The sequence below is a fragment of the Triturus cristatus genome, chromosome 4_2 (assembly GCF_964204655.1).
Source record: "Triturus cristatus chromosome 4_2, aTriCri1.1, whole genome shotgun sequence".
NCBI lineage: Eukaryota > Metazoa > Chordata > Amphibia > Caudata > Salamandridae > Triturus > Triturus cristatus.
In genome coordinates, this window is record NC_140586.1 from 793,906,248 (window position 1) to 793,932,922 (window position 26,675).

The following is a 26,675-nucleotide window of genomic DNA, read 5'->3' on the forward strand; positions in this document are numbered from 1 at the left end:
AATCAACAAGTGAATTCCAGACTTCTTTAACTGATAAACATAGGAATTTGCTTAATTTCTGCCGGTGGTGTCCGGTGCTTTGCACAGCAATTAATTGTCAATATGTGATTGTGCAACTGCTGTGAATTTTGCATAATTATAGATTTGCTGCATTAGCTACACAATATCACAGATAATCTGCAGATTTTAGTAAAAAAAATAGTTTCTAGCTCATATGGTTCAACAGTTAGTAAAAACGCAGACACATGTTGCCATTCAGTGGAAGGCCCTTTGCAAAGGTTGAATGATCACCTTTCTGCTGCTTTTTGCTTCTATTTGGGTGTTAAACTTGTACTAAAGAGGTGCATCTAATGCCCAGTCTGCCTTAACAAGTTTAGAATTGACACAATAATGAAGTAATACTATCAGAAAATGTGCAGCATGATGCCTCATAATATGCCTTTTCTTGTTGCATACTTTACTATAATTCAGTTATGAATGATATCTTCAACACAAGTATGGAGAGATCTGCAGTAGTACATCCACAGCAGGGGGTGGGGAGTGGGCATAACAAGGTATGGGTTTCCTTGTAACTCTGTGAGGGCCCACAAACATTTATGTTTGCAACCATTAAAAAACTGAAATCGTACCACTTCCTACCCTAGAAATTGTTGGATAGTTACTTCAGCCATCCCCCCTTTCAGGATAGGAAGTGGAACAGATTCCCCAGAGATATGGTATGGTTGTAGAGATAGGTCTTTCTCCACCGAGAAATAAAAATTCCCAAGCAAAAAGTAAAAAATAAAATTGCTTGTACAGGAAGACTACATAAAGTGTGTGAATTTCCAACAGTAGTAAGTTTCCACTCCTATGTAGGCATACTTTTACAGGTGCAGACCGAGTTTGGTACTCATTAGGGACTAACATGTACACTGACTTTTTAAAAATATTTTATTTAAAACGTTTTATATAATGCGAACACGACCCCTAGAGGTATCAGAGTGCTTTACAATTTAGCGATCAATAAAGGTACAGCAAGTAGTAGCAATAAAGCAACAGATCAAAATACAATCATAACAGTCAAATAGTAAACAAGGGTGAGTATATCAGGTTTTTGTGCGAGGTATATCTGGGTGTTGAAGTGTGAGGTTTTGTGGGTCATGCTGGCAATTTTTTAGCTGTATCCTTGGTTCATATGGGAACCACTTTAGGGATTTTTATGAACAAAATAGCAATGTGAAGGTCGCAGAACAAGATTGCATTTTGAGACAAATTAAATGGCTGTAGACTTAGCACAACCAAATTACATGTTCAGCTGCTGGTTGAGGCTTCTCTGACCACCGCCCCCTCAACTATCCCCAATATATCCCCCACAGACAGATGATAACGCGGTCTCTAGCGCCTCTTCTTTGCTGCGGTGAGTGTTTCCACCTCCTTCATGAAGCGCAGACAAAGCTCCTCCTGCCAGGGCAGAGCCACACACTGCACAGACAGTGGTAGTCCCACGCCGCCCTCAACAGCCTGCAAGAGAAAGAACAGGCAGCATCACAGTAGCGTAAAACAAGAGGAACATGGTAAATGTATCACATAGAGTAGCATATATATCAGCAAAGAGTAGGTGGTGTGACAGACCATATATAGCTGAAAAAACCTGAAAAACGCATACACCTATGAATTAACAAATGTTAATTAGGAACTTAGATTCCACAAACAATCTTGATAAAACAATAATACAAATATATCAAATCATCATTAAAACATATATCAAATATGACCATAAGCACTGATTTTTAGACACTTTCACTTTCTTAAAATAGTATGTGCAATACCCTTAGATGTTTTCCATGTTCAGTGATTGCCTGTATGACACAGATGACTCTTTGTTTATATTCAAGCAACTCTAGTCTTTTTGTTTTGCTAGTTTAATTTTATCTGGACCTTACCGCATAACCTAAAAAATAAGCAGTACTGTTGAATTTTCACTTGTTACTCTCTATTGAAGGACAACTATCCTGAAACACATCTAGAGATACACACAGCACTGGCTGCACCAACAATGGTGAATACTAAGGAATTTCAACTAAAGTGAGTGTTATCATGCACTGCATTTGCCACAATGCAACTGGGCCCTATTACTTGCTGGTATGCCAGTCAGTGTGCTTCATACTCATTGATTGTCTCCTTGTTGAGTTGTTTGGATGATGAGTTCTGAGATGCACCTTGTTAAAAACCAGGACCGGTTTGCTGTGCCCCACTTTTTGCCTCAGTTGAGACCCCTGGATTCTGGTTTTCTGAATCTCAGAGTGCCCTGGGCTCTGCTAGGCAGGCACAGGACCCGTGCTATGGTGAAAACACACTTAGAATACAGTGAAAATACCTACATACACTGGGGTACACTAGGGGTTAGGGTACCCCTATGATTGACATGACCTCTCCTATAATGCCTAGTACATAAGAGGGCAGGGGGATCAAAACTACCTTTAAGTCCCTTATATATCATAGTGCTTGGCAGAATGGAGGCCAGCACATGTGTGCACTGCTGAGGACTGAGGTCAGTTTAAAAGCAGCCCTGTGTTGCAGGACTGCTATTAACATGTCAATTGTGCCCACAATCGACTTTTGTGTTTGGGGCACTTAAAAATAAATAACCTGCAATCTTTTGGCATATTAGATAACCCCAGAGACTACCCTAGGTGTTCCAGTGGTGGGGGGTCAGGAAGGTATAAGGAGAACCCTCATAAATACGTTTTATACGTCTTGGGTTTAGTGAAATCGCACAATTCACTTCCCACATTCTAGTAAAGTGCTTCCCAAAATCGACTTTTGTGCTAGGAGCACTGTGGATTGAGGTTCTGCAATATTTAAACATATTCAGAATGCCTAAAGTCTCCCCTAGTTATTCCAGGGTTCGAGGGCCCTGTAGATATAGACAGGGTCCTTATAAAAGATTTTTTATAAGCCCTGGTGTTGGAGAAACTGCCCAGTTCATTTTCACCATTGCAGTTCCCCAGCCTCATAGGTTAACATACCAAGAAGGTATTCATTAATATTTACCGCCAGGAGGATCAGTAAATATAATTCATGGACTTATTAGAATGGTATTGGTAAATCCAACAATATGCTATTATTGAATGTATCCTAAAATGTACAGACAAGACATTATAAGACTTTGTCTGTAAGCCAAAATTCAGCCTTGTAGTGATCTCTCCTGATTGGTCAGAGTTAAGTGGATTAGCCAGGCTGCTTTGATGAGGTGATAAGTAGTCCCTGGGGGTGAAAGAGCCATTCTGGAAGGAGAGAAGTTTGCTACATAGGAATGCAGAGCATGGGGGAGGGGTCTTAAACAATAATCTTCAATAGGAAGAGGAGACAGGCAGGAGAAACAAGTTTCATTTCCACCCCTACACTTTGAACCCAGCAGAAGGCAGGCTTAAGGAGGGAATATGCAGATGGCAGGGGAAGGGAGAATATGAGATGAGTCATCCTGGTGGTTGGTTTAGACAGCTCGTGCCTCTCTGCTGAGACTTCAGCCATATTCAAGTCTGGAGAAATTGTGCTTTCTAAGAACCCATTGTGCCACACTTTGAAGGAAATGGTCATGCTCTGGGGTGTTGTCCTGCACCTCATTGGACAGGAGTGGCCTCCTGTGTGACCCCAGAGAACACTGAATAAGTATGTGAGATATCAGTGCCTCTCAGATCTGCTGCTTGAAACTACAGAAGAAGGGTCCATGCTGGACGTTTGATCTGTACCAACCAGGCCCTGCACTCTGACTGACTGCGCCTGCTGCACAATCTGGAACTACAGCTCTGTGGATCAAACCTGCTTTAAATGGACTAAAGAGTGGACCCTCTGAAGCTACAGGTTAACAGAGCTCACCTGGACCATCACCACATAGAATACCCAGCCAGGAATACTACCATTGGATTTGTAAGGGTTTTGACCAATGGATTGTGGGAATTGAAGTCCCACATTTTAAGGACCATCTTGGAGATTCCAGACCCTTGGTGTAAATTGTGGACACTTTGGGACCCACAAAAGAACTTCATGTAGATGTTCCAGAAGTTTTAAGAAGTTTGGATCAACTTGGAAAAAAAAGCTCCATAAGTGGACAGACTCGACCTGCAAGCCAAGCCGGCAACCCTCAACCGCGAGCCGGCCTGCTGTCCAGGCTTGTCCTGCTGAAAAACTCTAGGGGTCCGACTTCCAGAGTTTGACTGGGAGTTGTTCTAAACACAAGCCAGCAAACCCTCAAGGAATCTGTGTAGAGTCTGCTGGCATGGTGAGGCGAGGAACCCCTCTCAAAGTCCATGTTCCTAAGGCCCCCATCAGTGAGTGTACAAAGGATCAATATGTGCATTTGCCAAAAGTTACATCTGCCAATGCTTACTGTTTTTAGGCATGTTTGCATTGTGCCAATGCTTATTGATTCATAGCAGGGTGTGGAAGTCTTGTGAGGTTATCACAGGCGTGGTTCTGAGACAAGGGTATTTAAACCATGCCCGTTCCAGAATCATCGCTTGCTGTCAGTCTACCTTCCGAAACCCGAGAAGGTTGCATCCTCCAGCGCTCCCGATCCAGAGGTTCCAGTCCTCGCATTGAAGTCCGTATTTGAAACCTGCTTCGTCTGAGACCCAATTATTCTACTCAGCATCCCATTGGAATAACAATGAGGCGGACCGACCAATTAAAAGGCGGAAAAGCACTATGTGCACACGAGGCAAGTATCTGGGAACTCTAGTTCATGTGACCCATTTTATGTGGGAAACATTTTTAAAATCATGTTTCCTGCAATGGTTGGATAGTTGCAAACAGTATCAACAATTTCCGGGAATGCATATTTTGAGCAATCTATTGTATGTTCACATAATTGGGGAAGGCAACTAATCTGTCTTTCTACTTTCAGGGTGTGTTCAGTTTCAACAGAAGGTGCCCAGTTTCCTCTAGTTCAACAGCAGATCAAGAACTTTGTGGGTCAGTCCTTGTGGAGTTTACATCTCTCTCTCTCTCTCATCCAATCCCCTTTCCCCTGATGCATCTCAGTGCTCATCACATACACTTCGTAGATAGCCCTATGATGCTCAGGAGAGTTGGGAACTAGCAGCTTGAGTCATTGCTGTGTCTCCGTGGGATGAACAGGTTAGTGCTTGACAGTCTGGCCTGGTGAAGAGCATCGAGGGACCCTGGGAGAAAAAGCTCTGTAAAAGTTTCCAAGTCCGAATGTAGAAAAGGTGACTCGGACCAGCCATGAGAGACGAGCTGCCCACCTTCAACCATGAGCTGGCCTGGATCCTTGATTCATCCCTCTGAAAAGCTCCAGAGATCTGACTTCCATAGATTTGACCTGGAGCTTGTTGCAAGGCAATCCGGTGAGTCCTCACTGAATCCAGACTGGCTGAGAGCTTCAAAGGACCCAGGAAAGAAAAGCTACAGAAAAGTTTCCAAGTCAGATGGTAAAAACTTTGACAAGACCTTCTGTGAGGGGTAGCTGCACAGGGCTTCATCGCGTTCTGCCTAAAACTTCGACTTTGTCCTAACCTAGCGCGACCAGATGTCCCAATAGGTGCTATAGGTTTCTACGTGCTATATAGTGCTAAATCTTTAAAAATTCATATCTCCGGTCTTCTACATTGAATTTTTTTTTGTTTTGGTGTCATTTTAAAGATACACATATTCCCTTTTTTGAAATAAATTGGTGTTAGATTTTTATTGTGTGTTGTGTCTTAATTATTTACTGAATTGGTGTTTTTAGGCAGTTAAGCCTATCTGCTCGCAGCCACGCAACCAAGGGTTGAGCATTGGAATAATTTTTTAAGACCTATTCTAAGCCCTCTATGGTGTTAGTGGCCTTCTTGCCAGTGGTAAATAAATATTTACCACTACTAATAATCCACTTTCCAACACACCTGTGCTCTGGGAGTGGTACGGAAACATGAGAAGACTGTGAGCAGCATTGCCTGCACCCACAATTTTCACTTGTTCCTCTCTACTGAAGAAGGACAACAATCCTGAAACACGTGCCTAGAGATACTCAGCACTGGTTGCACTAACAATGGAAAATACCTAAAGACTTTCAACTAAAGTGAGTGTTATCATGCACTGCATTTACCATAATGCATTTGGGCTAATTGTGTGCTGGTATGCCAGGCAGTGTGCACCCTACCACTTTTGGAACTACAGAAGTGACTATAGAGATCATCTAGCTTTGCTAAATAAGCTTGGAGCACTGTTAGAGCTCTGGAAGAGCGGAAGACCAGCTTTGGACTACAAGCAGCATCCCTCAGTGAACATATGTAATGCCTTTAAAGCTTTCACACACGTGTAACAACTTATGTTAGGTAGTCACCATAGATGAGCCAGAGGCCACTGCCCATACCTACTGGTCTGTGCAGAACATTAAAAGAAAAACCCACTTTGACATAGATATGTGTGGCGCATGGTGGGGTATGGTTGGGGAGTTGCTCACTGTCCTATCACCAGAGATGGGTTGGTGCACTTTCACTATAGCCAGTTTCTCACTGTTTTAAAGGCTAGAGGCGTATGGTGACCTATGGCATAATTCATGGCCCAACAATGAAGCTAGAAAGCAAGCCAGTCCGACTTTACCGAGGTGAGTTCGAGGGGGTGCTCACAACAAAAAATGAATAAAAATATGGCAGCATATGGCGCTTATGCTTCACAACTTTCACATAAATTCACTAACAAGTCTCCAATCTGAAGGTCACTCATAAAAGATTCTAGTATCGTTATGATGTGACACACAATCCTGACCCTTTCCAAAAGTGTTTCATATTCGCCAAATTTAAAATAATTTGAGAAAATGTTGAATTTGGGCAGAAGTCCACTGAAAAAAGGTATACAAATGCAATAATAATATAGTGGGTTGACAAATTATAATTTCACCTGGCCTTTCATTTTTACATACAGCATCTACCTATACTTCAACATTTCTCTTGGTCCTCCCCCCACCTCCTTACCAACCCCACAGTGCAGCTATTTAACCAAATGTAATGGCTGGGAGTTTCATTGAAAGGCACACAATGAAAAGAAAAAAACTCAAACAGTACAATACATCTTGTCAGATCTGATTGGTTTATATAGCACGCGGTCACTCATGCTGACTTGCTGCGCCGCGGACTCGAAGTTCCATCATTCCATGCCCCAGAAAGGAGGAGCTGCTTGTTTCAAAAGTGCCCCCCGACCTCCTGCGGGACATTGAAAGGAGACCTGCTTCTCCAGGGACTCAGAGTCCCATAATTCCACACCCCAGAGTGGAGGGGTCGCTGCTGTTTTCCCACACACTTCAAAAGCACCCACCAACTCCCAGCACATGGGCTGGCACCGGGCAAAGCCCAGGCCAAGGAAGAGCTCGTCTGGCACCCGTCAGCACCAGGAGACAGGGCAGGCCACACCATTGGCCCTGCATCCCTTCTAACGGCTACAGCACTTTGCTCAGAGGTAAGGCCACCAACCTTGTTATTTGTTGGTCTGTGTGCAGGGTAGCTCACATGAGTACACTTTCTTGGAACTCTGCAGAAATGTTTTGGTGTATTGACAGAGGTAGTGACACTCCTCAGTTGTGACCAGAGTCTTGCAAAATTGTATTGCAGAGGACTTTTATTTCCAGGAATAATCGTGCCAGATGGTGCCAACACTTGTGTTTAGTGGGAGGTTCCCCTTCCACGCTCTATAGTGATGTCACCTTTCCCCCAGTGCATGTTTACATCAAGGGCTGCAGGTGGGAAAGGGAAAACCAGCGGGAATCCTGCCTCATGCAAAGACATGGTTTTCCCTAAACCCCGTCACGGTAAAACTAGCATTCCGTCTTCTTTGTTCTGCAGTGGGAAGAACAAAGAAATCACAAATGTCGAAGAAGAACTGGGCCAACAAGTGAAGGTGTTCCCCTCCGAGCAGTTGGTGTACCCACAGACATTGTGCACTCATCTACCATAGGCGCCTCTGCAACCTTAACATCTCTGGCACCCCTAATGAGGAGAGGGGGTACCACCAACATAACTCATGTCCAGGTGATAGTACACCAGCCAGATTTACCGTCTTGTGAGGGAGCTCTGCCACTGAATAATAGCAGAACTGACCACGCAGCTGATTTACTCCCACCCTCTCGCAAGAGACAAAAAGGGATTGAACTGCCTCAAAGGGTAATCCCTGTCCACCTGCTCAAGCGAAGGAGAGCCTTCTTAGCAGATCAATTGAGATTTTTATCAGCAACATCCAAGGCAGTGTGGACTCTCTCTATTTAAAGTTGGAAATTGGAATCACTAATCAAGAGCTACTTCACACTTTAGAGTTGCGCTGTAGGTACATCGAGAAAGCCATCAAAGGAATGGGAGGTGGTGTGCCTCTGCCAGCTACGCGTGCCCCTTCTCCCCCTGGCTTGGAGGCTAGCGTGCTGGGGTGGGCATCAGCTTGCCCACCTAACACCAACCTCACAATGAATGACACACGGATACCCAGTCGAGAGGCCCATGTAGATAGGGGCACACATGTTCACCCAGGAGAGAGAGCCTTTGCAGTCATTATGCCTTCCAATGCCAGTTCCTGCACCACAACTGCAAATGCTAACCCAGATTTAACTCTGATCCCGTCATTAATCTTCCACCAGAAGCTGCCCCTTTCGTGGTGATACTAGGTGATGTGGTACCCTTGACTGGACAGGCATCTGATTCCCATTACCAACTGAAAAGCACAGTGTCACTTGAGTGACATACATTTGAGCATGGGCCCTTGTTTCTGTGACCGAATTAACATGGTGAGAAGGGTTAGTTGGTTGGGGAAAGGCAAAAAAAAACTTTTTCTGGGGAATGTGTGGTAATTATCTTCAATTGCCCCATCGTTGCGGAGCAGGTACTCGCCGCGATTAGCTTTTTTTGACCTATCAATCTCTCCAAAATTCAGGCGCTCCCACTAGGATTCTTTTACAAACTGGATGTAGTATGCCCTGCTCCTTGAAGGATGCCCTCTGCTCCTTGGATGCTGGTTGGGCCCCAGAGTCATGGTCGTCATTCCAAGCAGCCTTTGATTACCCATCTGGTGACCTCAAACAGATACACCTCTTTGAATCCTTAGGATTCCTGCAACTGACTTGTGCAACCTCCTTTGTCATCAGTACCAGCTACACCTACTTCAACATGTTCCTCTGATTATTCGTCTGGTGACGTAGCTACTTGTAACTTTAATGATCTCAAGCTGGTAAGTTGGAACATTGCAGGACTTGCCTCTAAATTCCAGGACCCAAACTGTTTTTCTTTCATTAAGAGGTTTCATTCGATAGGTCTACAAGAGACTTGGGAGACCACAAATTGCTTTTTTGGAGGGATATAAAACATGATTCTCATCAGCAATTCACTCTCCTGCAGGCAGTGCAAAGGAGGGCATGATTATGTTTCTCGCTCTAGAGATTGGTGGGCGGATTAAGGAACTGCATTCAGGTGCTCCTATATTACAGGCTTTAAGAATAACCCTTTCGGGCTCCTTTGTACTAAATCTGTTAAACTTTTATAAGGCGACAACATGAACACAAGCCGCTTTCAATATATATACTTTGGGTTCATTCATTCAGTCACTGTCCGAGAAAAAGGATGGTCTGGCTAATTTAATTATTGCTGGGGACTTTAATATACATTTGTGTGAGAGACCCAATGACGACTCAAATAATTCTTCGAGGTGTAAGTACGTATGGAGCACACTAAAGAAGCGAGAGAGTTAAATACTTAAATAATTATAATGTAGTCTTCTCTCTGGATAAAATGGTCAATTCCAAAGAGACGTAAATCATCCCCACCTTTACGGGAAGGGGTTGTGCCTCTATCATTGATTATATCTTTGTTTCTGCACCCTTTTACGTAATGATTTCAAATGGTAACATCTCTAATAGTGTGTAAAGTGATCATAACCCAATCTCTCTTGCCTTTGTGTTGTCGTGTCCACCTATCACACGAATGGAGGGGCTCTCAGGTGAGCTTTTGCCTCATCGCCAGGGTAGACGTCTAAGATGGTCTATGGTTGACCCAGAGCATTTTAAACACATATTGTTTCATAGTTGCACCCAGGACTTTGCAACCTGTCTCGATCTTAACGCTTCAGATAAGGCAATCTTTTTTTTTTTATAACCAATTTTATTGATTTTGAAGGAAGTAAAGAAAAATACAAACAAACAATACTGCATGTCAGGCAGACAAGGCACTCTTAATGACCTTTGGGAGCATTTCTAAGAAGGTAGCTGAACTATTGCATTCTTCAGCAAGTAAACCCACTCTACCTGTCCCAAAGTTGTTTCACTCTAACTGCTCTGAAACTTTACAGAAGTTCAAGTGTGCCCTGAAAATGTCTCCCACAGATGGTGAGCTTGTAGCCATCTGTCTATAAATATATAAGGAGGAGATTAGCAGGCTCAAAAAGGCACTAAGGGACACAGCTTGGAAAGATCTAACGCAAGCGAGTGCCTGGAAAGACAGGTAAGCCTTCAGCTGCATCATTAATCATCCATGCAGTGCACAAGATAATGCCAATGCTTCATGTCATCAAATCACGGATAGTCCATGGGTCACTCATTTTGAAGATGCAACTACTTATTTCCCTCTGAGACCTGCAAGTCAGGTATATTATGCTGGAGGAGGTCGAACCTAGAATTTACCCTAGAGGAGATCAACCAGGGCTTCTTGGGTCTTGCCAGACCTGTTTTTTGGTGATGTAAAAATCTGGGGCCTCGCATTGACTGTGATTGTGAATGCAGTGGTCAGGGATGGCCCTCCTTACTCTTGAGCCTTGGCGGTAATAGTGCCGTCTTTGAAGAAGGCGACAAAGATAATCCGCAGTGTTACATGCCTATATCGTGTATTGACTCCATTGTAAAGGTCCTGGGTCGGGTGATACTGGATAGACTTTCCTGCTGGGCTCAGAACTACAACTTGATTTTAGACTGGGTATATCCTCAATTGATCAGTGTTTGAATGTTTATATGGTCATTAACAAATAGACCATAGCCCACTCTGAGTCAGTCCATCTCGCCTTTATGGATCTTACCTTGACCACTGACCGGGTCAATTGTGATAATTTGTGGAGTATTCTGTTGGAATGGGGGTGGACCCAAACAGTGTTTATTTTTTATGGGATTTGCATGTCAACATGTCAGCGTCCGTTAGATACACAAATTAATTTTCATGTACTAACAATTTTATAGCCAGGAGGAGGGGGGCATCCGCCAAGCGTGCATACTTGTCCCAATTTCGTTTTCTTTATACATACATGGGCTTGAACGTAGTGGCAGCTAAGGTAGATTGTCCCCGTATCGATTCCTGCCCGCTTCCGGTACTTTTATAAGCAGACAAGGCAGTACTGATGGCCAGGACAGCCAAGGGCCTGCATAGCCTCTTGAACTCTTGCAACGTTTTTTTAAATAAGATGGACCTGTCCGTTAGTCTTACCAAATCTTTAATCATGGTGATGGGACCTAACTCAACAAGATCTAAAACACTTAGCATGAGCAAACATGTCCTTGCAAACATTGAGACCTTCCCTTATTTGGGTGTGTTCGATTCCAACATGAGCTGGAAACCCTCAATTACAGGAAAGAAAGATGAGTTTTCCAGGACGAATGCAGATGTTCTTAGTTTTGAAACAAGAATGGGGAGTAGACCGCTTAAGGCATTAGTCAAGATTTAGCGGGTCAAGTGTATCTCTAAGGTATCTTACAGAAGTGAGATTTGGAGTCACATGGCTCTCAATGATCTTAGAACTGTAGAACATTTCTTAGACTCTTGTTGTGTTTCCATAGAAGAACGTTGACTTTTTGTGTGCATAAGGAACTGAGTCAAGTTTATCAGTGACCGGCTAGCCCTTTGTTGAAATTGATTAGGGTATGGGCCGAGGGGAAACCTTGCCAAAATCCGTTAATATTGAGGGACTGCCTATCACTTGACCATGCCTTTAAAATCCCCTGGCTTGAGTATATTAGGGATTCACTTCAGGAGATGGGTTGGGTGGAGTTTTTTTGTAACCCCAAGGGTATACATAAGATGGGTTACAAATGGGTAAATGGGTGAGAGAACACTTCCTAGAACAGAACATATTGTTAAGAGAGGAGTCCGAATTGTTGAAACCGTCCGTCCGAAAGTATGTTATGTTAACCACTACCCAGGACATGGCGCCTCATTTAGCATTGATCAAAAATAACAGAGAAAGATTTTTGCTTATCATTCTCAAATTTGATTTACTACATCTGTCAATAGCCTACCCAAGAGGGTGCCATGACCTTAAATCACGGGGTCCCTGCGGCTGAGACAATAGTCCACAGGATACAATACATTTTTATTAAGCTTTGTAAATTTGACACTGTACCCAAGAGAACCTTCATTGTCCCAGAGATAGAGGTTTTTCACTAGTTTGTCCATCTTTCCCGTTTTTACAGATGTTATCCGATGAGTTCATTCTTTTTAATGTTTCATGTTTTTTAAAGCGGTTACTTCCCTCAGAAGCTCACATGAAGATTACTTATGCTGCTAAATTTTGAACGTCTCTTCTCATGGCTCTATTATTCTTATGAATTATTTTTATGATCTTACTTTATGCTTTTATGGTTTTATATGTAACCAAAAAAAGATGTTTGTGATGTGACAAAAGATACAGACTAGGCTTCCATCCAGAAGGGCTCATCACTCAGATATGTGCTTGAAATATTAGTTATCAGAAAGTGCAATCATTTTGTAATCAAACATCAGCTTATCAGATCGAAAAATGCACAAACAAAAGGTCATCATATTCATGAAAAATTATTTTGTTCTGAAATACCGGGTCTCCACCAGCCTCTTTAAGGAGGAAGAGCCACTTCCTCCTCCTTGCCCTCTGACCTCAGACTGTGCTGGGCTACAAAACACCTACTACTGCTTAACCTGACCACATCTAAAACAAACATTTCCTAATTCATGCAAAACGTGCCTTTTTCTGCTGTACTTTGAGGCTCAGATGTTAAAGTGATGCATTGCAATGCTGACTGGCAGATTTTTGCATTTTTTATGGCTCATCCGAACAGGTACTATGATTACAATCTAGATAGAGTGAAGATGATGTCACTGCGTGTACCTGCGCTGACAACTCAATACACCTCATCCTGGTACAGCTTGAGCACTACCATATCTAGCACTAGCTTGTGCATTTAAACAATAAATAACTGTTGTATAGATTACAAGAATGTATTACCTAACCATGGTTTGTCTTTGTTAGTAGTTCATTGTTCTCGCAGTGAAAAAAGTAGAGATGTAGAAGGTCCATGGTTATGAAAAAGCCTATGAGACAAAATGCCTGGTGTTTTCAGAATCATATCACAAGCCTGCCTTCTGCCGCCAAACAGTAAAATACTGAATGATTATTTTAAAAAGTTTGCTTAATTTCGTGCCATGGTATTTGTATTGTGTGGGTTAAAGACACAGATCACTTCTTGTGCTGCACAATATGGCACAGAGAAGCACTGACTCTTGCTGAAAAATGGCCTAGGCCGAGCAAAAGTTGCGGCAAATGTGCATAACACTTAATAAGCACTGGCAAAGCCAGCAGGTCTTGGCAATGCCCAAGCTATTGGCCTTGACAATGTGAATGTCTTTTAGCCAAGTTGACTAGCAGCACATCTGCCATGCAGCATGGCTGAACGTCACTGAAAGCCCAGAATCACAGGATGTTGAGTCAACGCTGAGTCTCTTCACCCCCTATGTTGAGTTAATTGTCCGGCCACTCCTAGCACAAAAAAGTGCTACAATGTGGCCACTGCGAGCTGCATCATAGTGCTTTTTTAGTAACGTTAAGCCATGCTGAACAGCAGATGTGCTGCTAGACAACATGGCTAAACGACATTCACATTGACAAGGCCAATATCTAGGACAATGCCAAGATATATTGGCTTTGCCAGTGCTTGTTGGGAGTTGACAGTGTTTTGCTGAACAGACGTGGAAGTGATAGTGAGAAACAGTTGAGGAGCTTTGAAGTGAAGTGAGGATGTGGCATAATGGCCAGGGCTGCAGAGAGGGGATCTAGGGAACCATGTTCGAATCTCGGGGTGAGCTGAACACTTTGGGGCATATGTACAAGGGAACGGCGGAGCGTGCCGTTAAGCACAAGATGCTAACGCCACGCTCAGCCATTCCAGAAATGCAGGGTTAAGCCGTAGTTACAAAGATACAGCAAATACCTGCATTTTCGCAGGCGCTAAATTAGGCTGCCTAGTGGCACCGCAGGCACCCTTGCAACTTAGGGCAAGGGTGCCTGCATTGAGGGACTGAGTATGTGCATGAAGGTGTCCCTTCCTTCACATCAACAATCACAAATGCCTTCCGGATATCCGAATATATTACTGGGCCAGTCAACTCATCGTAATCAAGCAATGGATCTGCGTCTCTCAACACGACTCCGCCTAAAACCATGGCTAGAATGCTCATGGGCCCTAGAGGTCACAATCAGGCATTGTATACGAACCCACTGAAACAAAGACTCACTGGCCCCACACTCGAAATGGCGGCATTATGGCACAAAGTAACTAAGAAATTGAGGTTGCAAAATAAGATAACTCAGGCCACACCGTTGTGGGATGCGGAGTGTCTCGGGGTTTGAGCCGTTGCCCCGGATTTGATAAATGGGACATGATCGGCGTCTCGAGGGTTGGGGACCTGTTGTTAATGGGCAATGTGAAACCTTTTGCCAAATTACAAGAGGATTTCGAGATATCTCCAAACCAGTCATGCCCTAAAATCGTCCATGAGCAGGGAACGGTCCTACCAGAGGCAACACCACTGGAGCAGAGACTACTAAACGACTGTTTAGATTCCAAGCACATCTCCCTAACAAATAAGAAACTACTTAACAATATGCCAGACCCTCCTTCAGACCCTGCGTGAGAAATGGCAAAATAACATAGGAATGTAGGACGACGAGGACTGGTAAGAGACACTGGCATCATCCAGGGAAGTGGCCATAGCAGCAAAACTCAGGCTAGTCCAACTTAAGATTCTCCACAGAACATACTTTTCATGGGTTACATTGGCGAAAATTGAAAGACACGCAGACCGCAGTTGTAACATATGATGTAGTCAGGAAGGAACCCTATCACATAATATGGGACTGCCCCGTTATCCAGGGAAAGAACTCCAACACACACCAAAATTATGTCTTTTGAATGTATGGAAACAAACTGACCTTACTTGGAAGCAGCAAATTTGGATGACATTGGGCTCTGCTATCGCAAAACGAAATATAGCCGGAAATGGGGACCGACTCACCCTGACCGAATGGGAGAGGGATATGGATTGGTCAATGTTTGTGGAAAAACACATTTATCAACGCAGAGGTTGTCCTAAAAAATGGACACAGATCTGGGGTGGTTGAAACATGCACAGAGGCCAGATCTGTGCCACGGTTGTGACCAGGTGCGGGATGTTAATTGTGTGGGTGAACCAGTGTGATTTAAGTTCCCACGCAGCGACTGTGGGGGTCTTGCCACGACTGTGTATACTAAAACATTGTAATGCTGTGCTGTAGTTTTTTTGCTGACATGTGACTGCTAATCACCAATATAAAGAGCCATAAAAAAAATATACTGGAGAAAAACAAAATCAAATTCCCTTCTGTGAAACACATATTACATGCTAATTCGATTATTTTCAAAAGATTAATAATAAACCTTTCACATTTGTAGTATCCACTGTTAAAAAAAAAAACTTGTGCAGCACACATAGAAGTTGCAAATTGTAATTTTTTTAATGATTGTTTATGATTGGGAACAAACACCTTCCTGCAAATAAACAATCATTCATGGCATTTTGCTGTTTCTATGTGTGCTGCACAATGCAGCACACACAGAAACAGCAAAAACAATTAGAAAGAAAGCATTTCTCCTCGTTTCAACATGTTAAGACCAGGTTTTCCCTGGTCTTAATTTTGGTGCTGCCTCCTATTTACGCCACCCTTGTAAATAGGGAGCAGTGTCAAAATGAATGGGTGTTGCAGCGAAACGCCCGCTGCAACACCATTGCACACCCCTTTCATGTTAAGTATTGCATGAAAGGGTGCCTTATTTGCAAGGCAACGTTAAGCCAAGTTAAGTGGCTTAATGCCACCTTCTAAATAAGGCAATGACCCTATCACCACAGGAACTTCATTATATGTGACGTTCCTGTGGCGATAGGGGCTATGTAAATATACCCCAATGGGTTCCCTTACGTTTCTCCCTGCGTACAATAATGAATGTGTCAAATGGAGTCTAAAAATTACTGTGCGCAATTAATCAATACAATAGGCTTAAATGTGCCGTGAAAATAGCAAACTTAACGTTGAGCTGACACCCATTTAAAAGTACTAATTCGCAGTAGGCAATCATTGTTATTCATGTAGGCCACAGTCAAAATGCGGACATGTTTTAGCTAGTTAAAAAGAAGCTTGATATTGCTGAAATATGCACAAGGTGATTTAGCTGCTTGACCCTGGAGTACCAGGCGAATGGATGTTGTCATAACCGCGGAATTTCTCATTTTACAAAAAGTATTATTTTATTATGCAACATTTATTCTGAATGTCTATTTTCTTAAAGTTTCATATACAAATTGAATAGACTAGCTTGAGCATTTCAACATTAAATAAATGTCCTTTAGATTAGAATAATGTATTACCTAACCATGATTTGTCTTTGTTAGCAGTAGAGATACAGAAGATCAATGGTTATGAAAAAGCAAATGAGAAAAATGCTCGATGTTTCCAGAATCTAACCTCGCAAGACTGTCTGTAGCTAACAACATGATAAAAGTTTAACCCACATGTATTTGCGAGGGAGCGGAGGAGCTGAGCTTTTCTCACAGAAGATCCCTGCCTTATTTGCTTTTCAAGGAGAAAGCCAGCAACAATGTTTTCAAGATGTGTTCTTGACTTTTATATTAGTGCATGTTCCTAGGTAGAAGCAGCACATTCTCTTCTATTCTTGAAGGATTTGCCAAGACCTAGACCCATAGCAGCTACTGCTTAAATGCATTGATATTGATGATTGACTCATTATAAACAACTTTTCTTTATGATAAGAGTTCTGTAAATGTAACTGATTAATGGACTAACTGAATAAACAGATCTTTACTAAACTCTTAATGAGAAATAAACTTTTGAAACTGTTATTTATATGAAATGTCTAGATTTCTCCATAACTGCTAATACACAATTCAAAGGTCCATTGCAGAAAGAGAAAACATTTTAACACGGGGATGAGGCTTAGCACCGCCAAGCAAATATGATATTGGCCCCTTACCACACTGTCATGTCATTGTGTAATGTAACTGGTGAGCAGTTTCAGCATTCCAATACAGTCGGCTGGTGTTAGGACTGTGGTAAGATGGAGGACGGAACGAGCACTCCAATACCAAAGGATTGTGCAAAAAAAATACAAGTGCTGTCCATGTTTTAACAACTTTTTAAGAAATGCATTTGTTTATGTACACACGCCTGCATAGTGGTATGTGAACACTGGGGGACGGGTCAAGCAGGAGGAGAGGGGCAAGCAACAACAGGAGAGAGTGGTAGGAACAACAATGAGGGTGTAAGAAAAATACCTTAATTGAAGTAGGAACAAAAATGAATGTCATTGTGTAATGTAACTGGCGAGCACTCAGAGCACTCCAATACCATTGGCTTGAGTTTTGCAATATGGCAAGATGGAGCAAGACCTCCAATACCATCGGATCATGCAAAAAAAAATAAACAAGTGCTGTTCATGTTTTAACAACTTTTTAAGTAATGCAGTTGTTAATGCACGCACATTTTAGCAGTATGTGTACAAGGGAGACTGCCTGAAAACACGAGTACTCCTATGGACTGCTTGAAAGAAAGAAAAATAAAAAAATAGAAAAATAGCTGCACAAACCAGGAGCAGTGTGAAGAGATATGTACTTGGTCAATGTGCTATAGGAGGGCTAAACACAAGAAGAAGGCATGGCATCCGCATGCCATGACAAATGGCATCATAAGAAAATTATAGCGATGCTGAAGCTTACCAATGGCAGGAGATGGGCGGCCTGTAAGCCCACAGATAGAAAACAACACATCTCTTTGAGACAGCACATGCGCTGTCTAGCTGAGACCTAAAAGACCCAAAAACAATAGATCTCACGCAGGCGAAACCTACTGGCTTTTCTAACGCTTGTTGCATTGAGAAACGGAGAGATTAAATTATTTATCCATAATAACAAAATGTGGAACTGAGGCCATGGCTAGCGAGAAGATGTGACATCCTTTCAGGAGAGGATGAGGGCCAGAGCTGCCACCTATGGAGCCGGTAAACCGTGTTTGAGCTTCTTTGAAGGAAATTCAAGTTAAGTAACAATGGCGCATGGAAACACTTCCCCAGGGAATGCGGAAAAAGTAAAAAAAGTGTCCTGACGGAAGAAATGTGAAGAAATAGAGTTTCACCCAATGAAATGAGAAGCAACAAGGTGAGACACAAACAGTTCAATCATTCCGTACAGTAGAAATGTGGCTGTGCAATTACAGGAGGTACTTTAGAAGCTCTGGCATGCCCAGTGATAACACATACCTGATTCACTTGAGGTCTGAGTTTTCAGCTAGAAACACCATTGCCAAACAACCACATATGCTGTAAACATCTAGTACCCATACACTCGGAAAATAAACAGAGACGGCACATGCAGTGGCGGCTGGTGTCATTACAAACTAGTGAGGCGTAAAATTTGGGGATCAATTTTATGTAACGAGCGAGTCTGAGTAACATAATGAAATTAAAGGTGGTCTTAACCCTGAGAAAATTATGAAAAAACATAGCAGCAAATGGAGCCTTGTAGAACTAATTTTAATGAAGAACTTTGAGAGAAAAGAACAAAGTATAAAGAGCAATTCTGAAGGTGGAGATTTGAAATATTTAAAAAGAAAGATCACCCCATAGCTTAGTGCATTAAATATGCTCTACAGTTATTTAAGTGTGCAAATTGCAACAAGTAAGGTTTTTAATCATTTTACCTGGACTCACTCTGTCGCTGCAATGCATCTGCTTGGTGATGTACTCGCATTAACAGACCATCACATCCAATCCGCCTTCACACTAGTCCCATCTCCATCAATCACCTTCTATTCCAGTTCAAACAAGGTCTCAACATCCATATCTTAATGTCTCATCGGACCCTAACACCCATTACTCATTTTTGCACCTTCATGGTGGGGTCTGGCACTTCATCACAGCCCGCCTTCACCTTCAGTGTCTGTGCTGTGTGGCCCAATACATCAATGGACACCATGTGAAGAAATAGGTACTTTGGCTGAAGACACAGCAAGTACTGCAGGTAGAGAATTGTGAACTGCACCCATCGCACTCTCCCATCGTCCTTCACTCCGGGCCCTAGCACTCCTTCTCAACTGAGGCTTGTGAATGTGGAGTGAATTTGGGAAACGCGAACACCATAATCCTGTAAAGTGGTAAAGACGTGTTGATCTGATTTAAAACTGTTCTATCTATCCAAGACCTTGCCACAAGGAGTGCCAGATTGGGTACCCCGCCACACATTGATAGAGCGCCGGTGGTGTGGACTGGGCCTTAGAACTCACTGCACACAATAACTGACGCCCATATAGTAACAAACACAGAATGCTTTGTCAGCAATAATGCCAAACCAGCAGCTTTTCTTCACTCTCCCCAGGAATCCCCGCACTAGGCTGTTTACGAGAGGGAGTAGTGCTTTCAACCAACAGAGAAAGAAGAGGGCACTGCTGATGGTATAACTAGAGCTCGTCTCTACAAAGGGACCCGCTATTGTTCTTGTGTGAGACCCCATTGAGACAATAAACAACATCAGAAACTCTAAGAACCTCACAGATTGAGGCCATCCACAAAACCATGCCGTGGCCCCCAGTACACCTAAGCACAGGCCTGGATGGTCACAAAAGAAAGGCAGGTCTGTTACCAGATACGCAGAGCAGAGTTCAGGCTGAAGCTGAAATTGCCCATGGACGAAGGCTGACCGAGCGTGTGGGTTGAACTAAAGGCTCCAGCACCGCAGGCGCAGTGGATTTCGAAATGGATGGAAGCCACGCAGCTGGCTAAATCAGCTCGGACAGGATCCAGTTTTTGAGGAAAGGACAGTTAATGGACGAATTATTGAACAACAGGCTTCCACCAAGAATAAACCAGGGCTACTTAATTTATGACTGCAACATAAAGGTGGTAACACGATCTTACACACACGCGCTCACAAACCCCCACCCACACAGATTTAAACACGCACATTGCTGCTGCGTCGCACTGTCATGCACACTGACACAAACTGTTCTGTTACACAAACTATCATGGCACCACACTATCATGTATGGGGAAATGTGCATGACATCGTCATTGATTCTGTGTGTAACAGTGTGCATCACAGTACATGTGATAAGCAATTTCGTAAAGTAGATGTGGGGTGTGACAGGTGGACCGTCTCTAAAGGCTTGCTTTGCACACAGGTAACAATAGGAAGGTACGCCCAACGAGCGTTACATTTCTCCAGGAATTGATTGAAAATCGTCAATTCAGTGGACAGTTATTACAATACACCATGCTGAAGAAAGCATTTAGAGGAGAATGTCTTACCGTAATAACACTTATTTTTCTGCTAGACTGGTTGGTATCTCAGCGATGTAAAACCATTCTATAGTTTACATTTGTAGATGCATCTGGTGAAAATTATTCTTTATTAAATAAAAATGACCTACTTTTGCAGTCGCGGCTCATGGGGGGGGAGGGGGGAGGGTGTCGCGCGGGGGTGGGGGCGGGGAATTAAATATAAAAAAACTGAAAACTTACCTCACAGCCGGTCTGCGCCACCTCTGCTCCCCTTGGCGCCTTCATGAACGGTACTGACTGGAGTGGACTGGCAACCCCTCTCAGCCAATCCTGGCGCTGCCAGCAGCGTCAGGATTGGCTTAGGGCACGGTTACTACTCACCCGCCTGCCCATTAGGAGACCGAGGTTTGAGCCTTTGCTCAACCCTCGCTCTCCTAATGGCCATGCGCCAGCCGGAGCAGACACTAGTGCACATGACTGGGCACAGTGCGAAAATTCGCCCTCCGTTCCCACTCATGCGCACTTGTGCTGCTGCCTGTTGCCCCTGGTCTGACAATCATGTCAGTCAACATGACGCAGGACCGCCCACCCCCTTCAGACTCTGAAGGGGGTGGGCGGTCCGATGTCATACTGACTGACATGATTGTCAGTTCTCCCTAGGCGTCTTTGAACTTAAGTAAACTGATTACTTAGGTTCAAATACACTGAGGGAGCTGCAGGCAGGGGGGCTACGCCCCAACGCCCCAATGGACGCACCGCGCCTGTGCACATGTACCAAGTAATATCAGCCATGCACACATGCTCTAATCAGCACACCACCAGCTATACACTAACAGGGCATTAAAGGGCAGAATGCCACCACTGACTAGAACGAAACAGACTACAATGGGAGTTTAAAGCAGTGATGAGGTCAGGGACTGGTTGATTTGTGGACGAGGCAAGCACTGGGAGGTGAGAGGGAGGAAGCAGTGATGGAAGACAGAAGGTGTGGAAAATGGAAAGCAGCAACGACAGCAAAAGCAGTGGCTGGGAAAAGGGTGATCTGTGAATGGGGCAAGAGGGCAGAGCTGATAAAAGCACAAGCACTGTGTAACGTAGGTCCTAAAATGGTCGTTAAAAAAAAGGAGCAGGGGATGTGTCTAAGATGGCGACGGAGTAGGACGTGCTTTCTGTCCCTCCGCCGCCGTGAGTGCTCAGCCTTGTCCAGCGCCTTCCCTGGACCCTGCCGGCTGACCCAGAGTTAGCGCTTTACCTCCGGATGCACTAGAGGAGGTCCGGTGTCGTTTGCGGACCCGGTGGCGGAGAGGTGGACCCCCAGCAGCTTTGGGGCCTGCGGCGTGGCCGGACAGCAGGAGCCGGGAGCCTTGCGTGGAGACGCGGCTGGGGGCGGTGCCATCTGCAGCACTGCGGTAACGGAGCCGCTGTCTGCGGAGCGGGGAACGACCCCTGCAGAGCGAGACCCGGCACCCCCGCGGGTGGAGTGTGCTCTGCTGGACCCGCTGAAGTGCAAGAAGCGTGAGAGGAGCCTTGGGGCGGAAGGCGGATGGACCGCTGAGCCACACTGGAGGGCGGAGGCTTGGGCCTAGGTCCGGACCGCGACCTTCACAGAGTGACCTCCCGGGGGGCTGCTAGCCGGGACCGTGGCGCGGATATGGTGGTGTGCCTGCCTCTGCCCCAGCAGCAGACGGTGTGGGGACTGTATTGAGCCTTCCCCCCGTTCTAGAGCGGAGTGGCCCGGAGGCCTGAGGCGGACGGGCTGAGCAGAGGCCCCGCCTGCGAAGAGTTGCGGAGTTGCGTCGAGCAGGCCGGAGGCCGGGACCTGAGGTGCAGCGCGGGTCCATAGGGCCCTTGGACTGGCCGGGCCCGCGGTGAGCTGTCGCTGGAGGGTGCCACCTGGTGGCCTGTTTTAGGCTCCCCTTGCTACTGTGTGCCGCGCTGGGGACCCGCAGGGGTGAGGTGTGATCCCCCGAGTTGAGCACATGGCTGGGTAACCCCCGCTGGGGTGAGTTCTGATCTGCCTCCCTGATTGTCGCTGGCCCCCCCGGAGAGCTCCCCCCCGTTGGTTTATATCTGGGCCAGGAGGCCCATGGGGTTGAGTGATGAGCACTCCTAGCGCTGCTGACTGCACAGACGAAGCGGCCTGGTGACTGAGCGGATGTGGGCCTGAGCGCAGAAGGGGGGACAGTCACTCCCTGCCTCCATCGCGACTACGAGCGTTGTCTGGTCGGCTGGATTGGGGCCTGGGGACGCTTGAGCCTCGGATTCTGGTGCGACGCATAGCGAGAGTGCAGGCGCTGTCCTGGCCTGAGGTTTGCAGGGGTGGCGCTCTGCCCCTGTGCTCACTATTCACGTCTTGGCTGCTGGTGACATGAGGGGCATCCTTGGAGCAGACGGCCTGGCCTGGTCCCGAGCTACGTAGCCGGAAGGAGGTGGTGTCTGGTGACGAGCAGAGGGGGTGAAGGAGCCCTGGAAAGTGGTTGCACGCGCCTGGGGCCACTCGTGGAGTGCGCCAACATACTTGTGGAGCGCCGGACTGCGTCGTGGTGGAATCCGGGGGATAGTGCCCGGTGGCGGGACCTGCGGGCGTTCTCCACACCCGGTCTGGGACAGTGCAGCCTAGTGGAGAGGCCTTGGAGCTGGTGGCGGCCAGGAGTGGCGAAGCGGTAGGCGGTGCAACAGGCAGATACCTGAGTGCACGCTCCCGTCCCTGGTTAGGTGGTGGATGTGCGCATCTGAGGAGGAAGATCTGAGGTGCGGTGCGGAGTGGGGCCACTGGACCGGGGCTCTAGGCTCGCGACTGCACCAGTGGAGGAGTAGAGGAGGGCCTACCAAGCGCGAGGGCATCAGGCCGAGAGTGGTGCGGTCTGCCTACGGTCTTGCACGGACTATATCCACCGTACCGGACACAATGTCTAACAGGCCCCGCAAGGAAAAGCCGGGCAGGGAGGGGTCTCCGAGGGGTGCGCAGCCGACGACGCCATCCGGGTACCAGCGCTTCCCCCCGGCAGAAGGACGATGAGGCGCCGGCCACCAAGGCCTTTATGTTGGAGCTCTTCTCTGCCATCAAAGAGGACATCTCGGAGCTCCGCTCCCAACTCGCCTCGGATCTCAGAGAGGTGAGGAGGGAGGTGGATGGCATCGGCGAGCGGGTGGCAACGCTGGAGGAGCATGATCTGGGTCTAGCGGGCGACGTGCATCAGCTCCAACAGGATGTGCTTAGACTGACGGAGCAGAACCTAGATCTCCAGGCCCATGCGGAGGACCTAGAAAACCGGTCTCGCCGGAACAACATCCGCATTCGCGCGGTGCCCTGGGATGGAGAGGCGGGAGACCTGCGTGGCTATGTGGAAGCTCTCTATCTGCAGATCCTTGGCGAAGACGATCTCCACGAGGTCAGGATGGACAGGGTCCATAGAGTGGGACTGCCGAGAGATACGGGGGCTCCTCCTCCGGTCATCCTGGTCTGTGTACATGATTTTCAGCTCAAGGAGCGTATTCTTCGGAAGGCGAGGGGTATCACCGATTTGCTATTCAGAGATCATCACCCCCAACTTTTCCAGGATCTGGCGGCGTCAACGCTACAGAAGAGGCGCGCCTTTAAGCCAGTGACGACATTCCTGCGCGACCGTAACGTGGCGTACTCCTGGGGCCATCCCTTTCGCCTCATCTTCAGATGGCAGAATAGACTGGTCCAACTTAGATCCCTGCAGGCTGCTAAGGACCTCCTTGGGTTGGACGACGCTGCCCCTTCTCCGAGGGATGGACGCTCAACATCGCGGCGACGACGGCGCTCTTCCTCCTGGCAAAGAGTGGGGCGACCCGCGGCGCAGAATAGGCCGGATCCCACGGCCAGCAAGAAAGAAATGGTGCAGTGGCCTCCGTGGCGAGTGTGACGGTGGCGCTGTCACAGGACAGCTTTTCGGCTGCTTGAACGTAGAGGGAAGGCTGTTTGGCATCGGAGGGACACCCCCCTCTCCATTCAGGTACCGTGGGTAATTATGTACTTTTGGGGAAGACGCCCCGGGCCGGAGAGTGAATGGGACACTGACTGTTACCTGGGACCCCGCTCTCTGAGGGACTCAACACCAGCCCTCTCTGTGGGAATATTTGTTCTATTGTTTCTCTCTCTTTGGGGTTTGCTTGTTCTCTTATCCTTTGCATTTTGTCCTTCTTTGGGTCCTTGTTGGGGTGGTCTTGGGAGAGGGAAGGGGGGACGTGGGGGGGGTTGGGTGGGGGCGGGGTGGGGAGGGGTCAGTGGTGGTAGCCAGATGTTGCCTGGGGGTGTTGTGTGTGAGTCGCGACTTGCGGGTGGGACTGAGGGGGGGGGGCTGGGGAGGGTGGATGTGGGCTGTCTAGCGGCGCAGGGTGGGATTTGTGACCTGCTCGGAGGGGGCTTCAGTTCTGGGCGATGTGGAGGGATGAGGGGCTGATGTTGTGTGGCGAGACGACTAGGCTGTGAGACGGTTGGGGGTATGGTTCGAGGTCCCTGTGCTGGATGGTCCGGGGGTTACAGTCCTGGGGTGCGCTACTGGCCTGCGTTGGAGGAGGCATTTGTGGATGCGGTAGGGATCGGGAGAAGGGGGATGTACTTTGTATGGGGGGGGCCTGGAGGAGCTGGGGGATGTGATGTGTGAATAATGCCCGTTACCCTAGGAACTTGGAATGTGCAGGGGCTGAACTCTCCCCAGAAACGCCAAAAGGTCTGGAAGTACATCCTGGATCACCACCTTGATGTGGTTGGCCTTCAGGAGACCCACCTGGCCCGGAAGGATGAGTCCCGATTGAAACATAAGCAATTCCCCCCTTATTTATAGGTCCTCGGCGGCTTCAAAGCATAGGGGAGTGGCCCTATTGATCCGCTCGATGCTTCACTTTCAGCCTCTGGGGGTCCGGGGCGACAGCGAGGGTAGGTGGCTTATTGTCAAGGGTGTGCTACTCGGTAAGACTTGCTCGTTCCTTGTGTTATATGCCCCCAATGTGGGGCAAAATAGGTTCCTCCTGGATCTGCTGCGAACCGTGGAGGACTTTGTGGAGGGGGCACTCTTCGTGATGGGAGATTTCAATTTGGTATGGGATAAGGACTTGGACAGCTCTCACCAGCAGAGAGCAGAGGCCGGTCTCTTCTCTGACGAGACGCGCCCGAGGTTTGAAGAACTGGGCTTGTTAGATGGATGGCGCTCTCTGCACCCCCTCTCTCGGGACTACACTTTCTTCTCTCATATGCACCACTCTTATTCCCGCTTAGATCATATTTTTTATAGTCAATCCCTCCGGGGGTCCCTGAGAGAGGCCAAGATCTTTCCTCTTTCTGTCTCTGACCATAGCCTGTTCGCGCTGGGCCTTCAGTGGGCGCCGGAGGGGAATGCCCCGCGCAAGTGGTACTTTCCGGCTTCCCTGGTGAGGGACGAGTCCTCATGCAAAGAGCTCCATAAGGCGATTCAGGAATTCTTCGAGCTCACGTTGCGGCAGCTGACTGCCCTTGGGGGCAAACTCCGGGCTCACTACAACAACAGGGCGGAGTTCACTCTCCTGAAGCTTCGCCATCTCTCCTACTCTCAGGGGAACAAGGTAGGGAGGCATTTGGCCCACCAACTTCGCCATAAACGGGAGAAGGATTACATAGGGGGCGTTCGAGATGCAACTGGCTCGTTGCGGCATTGTGATGCTGCCAAGGCTGAACTCTTCGGGGAGTTCTATGTGACGTTGTACTCGGGAGATACCCTGGACTCCGTCGCCCAAAAGGACTACCTGAGCGCGCTCCCGCTCCCTCGTGTCTCTAACGAATGGAATGAACTGCTCTCCGCCCCCATCTCTAGGGAGGAGGTGCTAGGTGCCATCAGGTCCCTGAAACCCCATAAGGCGCCTGGGGCGGTCGGGTTCACGGCCCTCTTCTACCAATCCTTTGCCGCTGACATTAGTGGCTTCTTGGTTCGACTGTTCAATGCTATGGCCGACTCGGGGGTTTCCTCGGTCTCCATGGCGGAAGCGGTCATCTCGGTAATCCCCAAGCCTGGTAAGGACCCCTCTGCGTGTTCGTCGTATAGGCCGATAGCCTTGCTTAATATCGACGTCAAACTTTACTCTTCCATTCTTGCGACTCGTTTGCAGG

At 46.7% G+C, this 26,675-nt stretch overlaps 1 protein-coding gene across 1 annotated transcript in view; it reads right to left on the bottom strand.

Annotated features, from left to right (window-relative positions):
* Positions 1–912: 912 nt before the first annotated feature.
* LOC146835057 (vitamin D3 hydroxylase-associated protein-like) overlaps positions 913–26,675 on the bottom strand; it is a 568,587-nt gene continuing 542,824 nt past the window's right edge. The window contains exon 15 of the mRNA XM_085602723.1: positions 913–1,500. Coding sequence (XP_085458849.1) covers positions 1,375–1,500 — 126 coding nt within the window. The 3' untranslated portion in view covers positions 913–1,374. The remainder of the gene's footprint in view (positions 1,501–26,675) is intronic.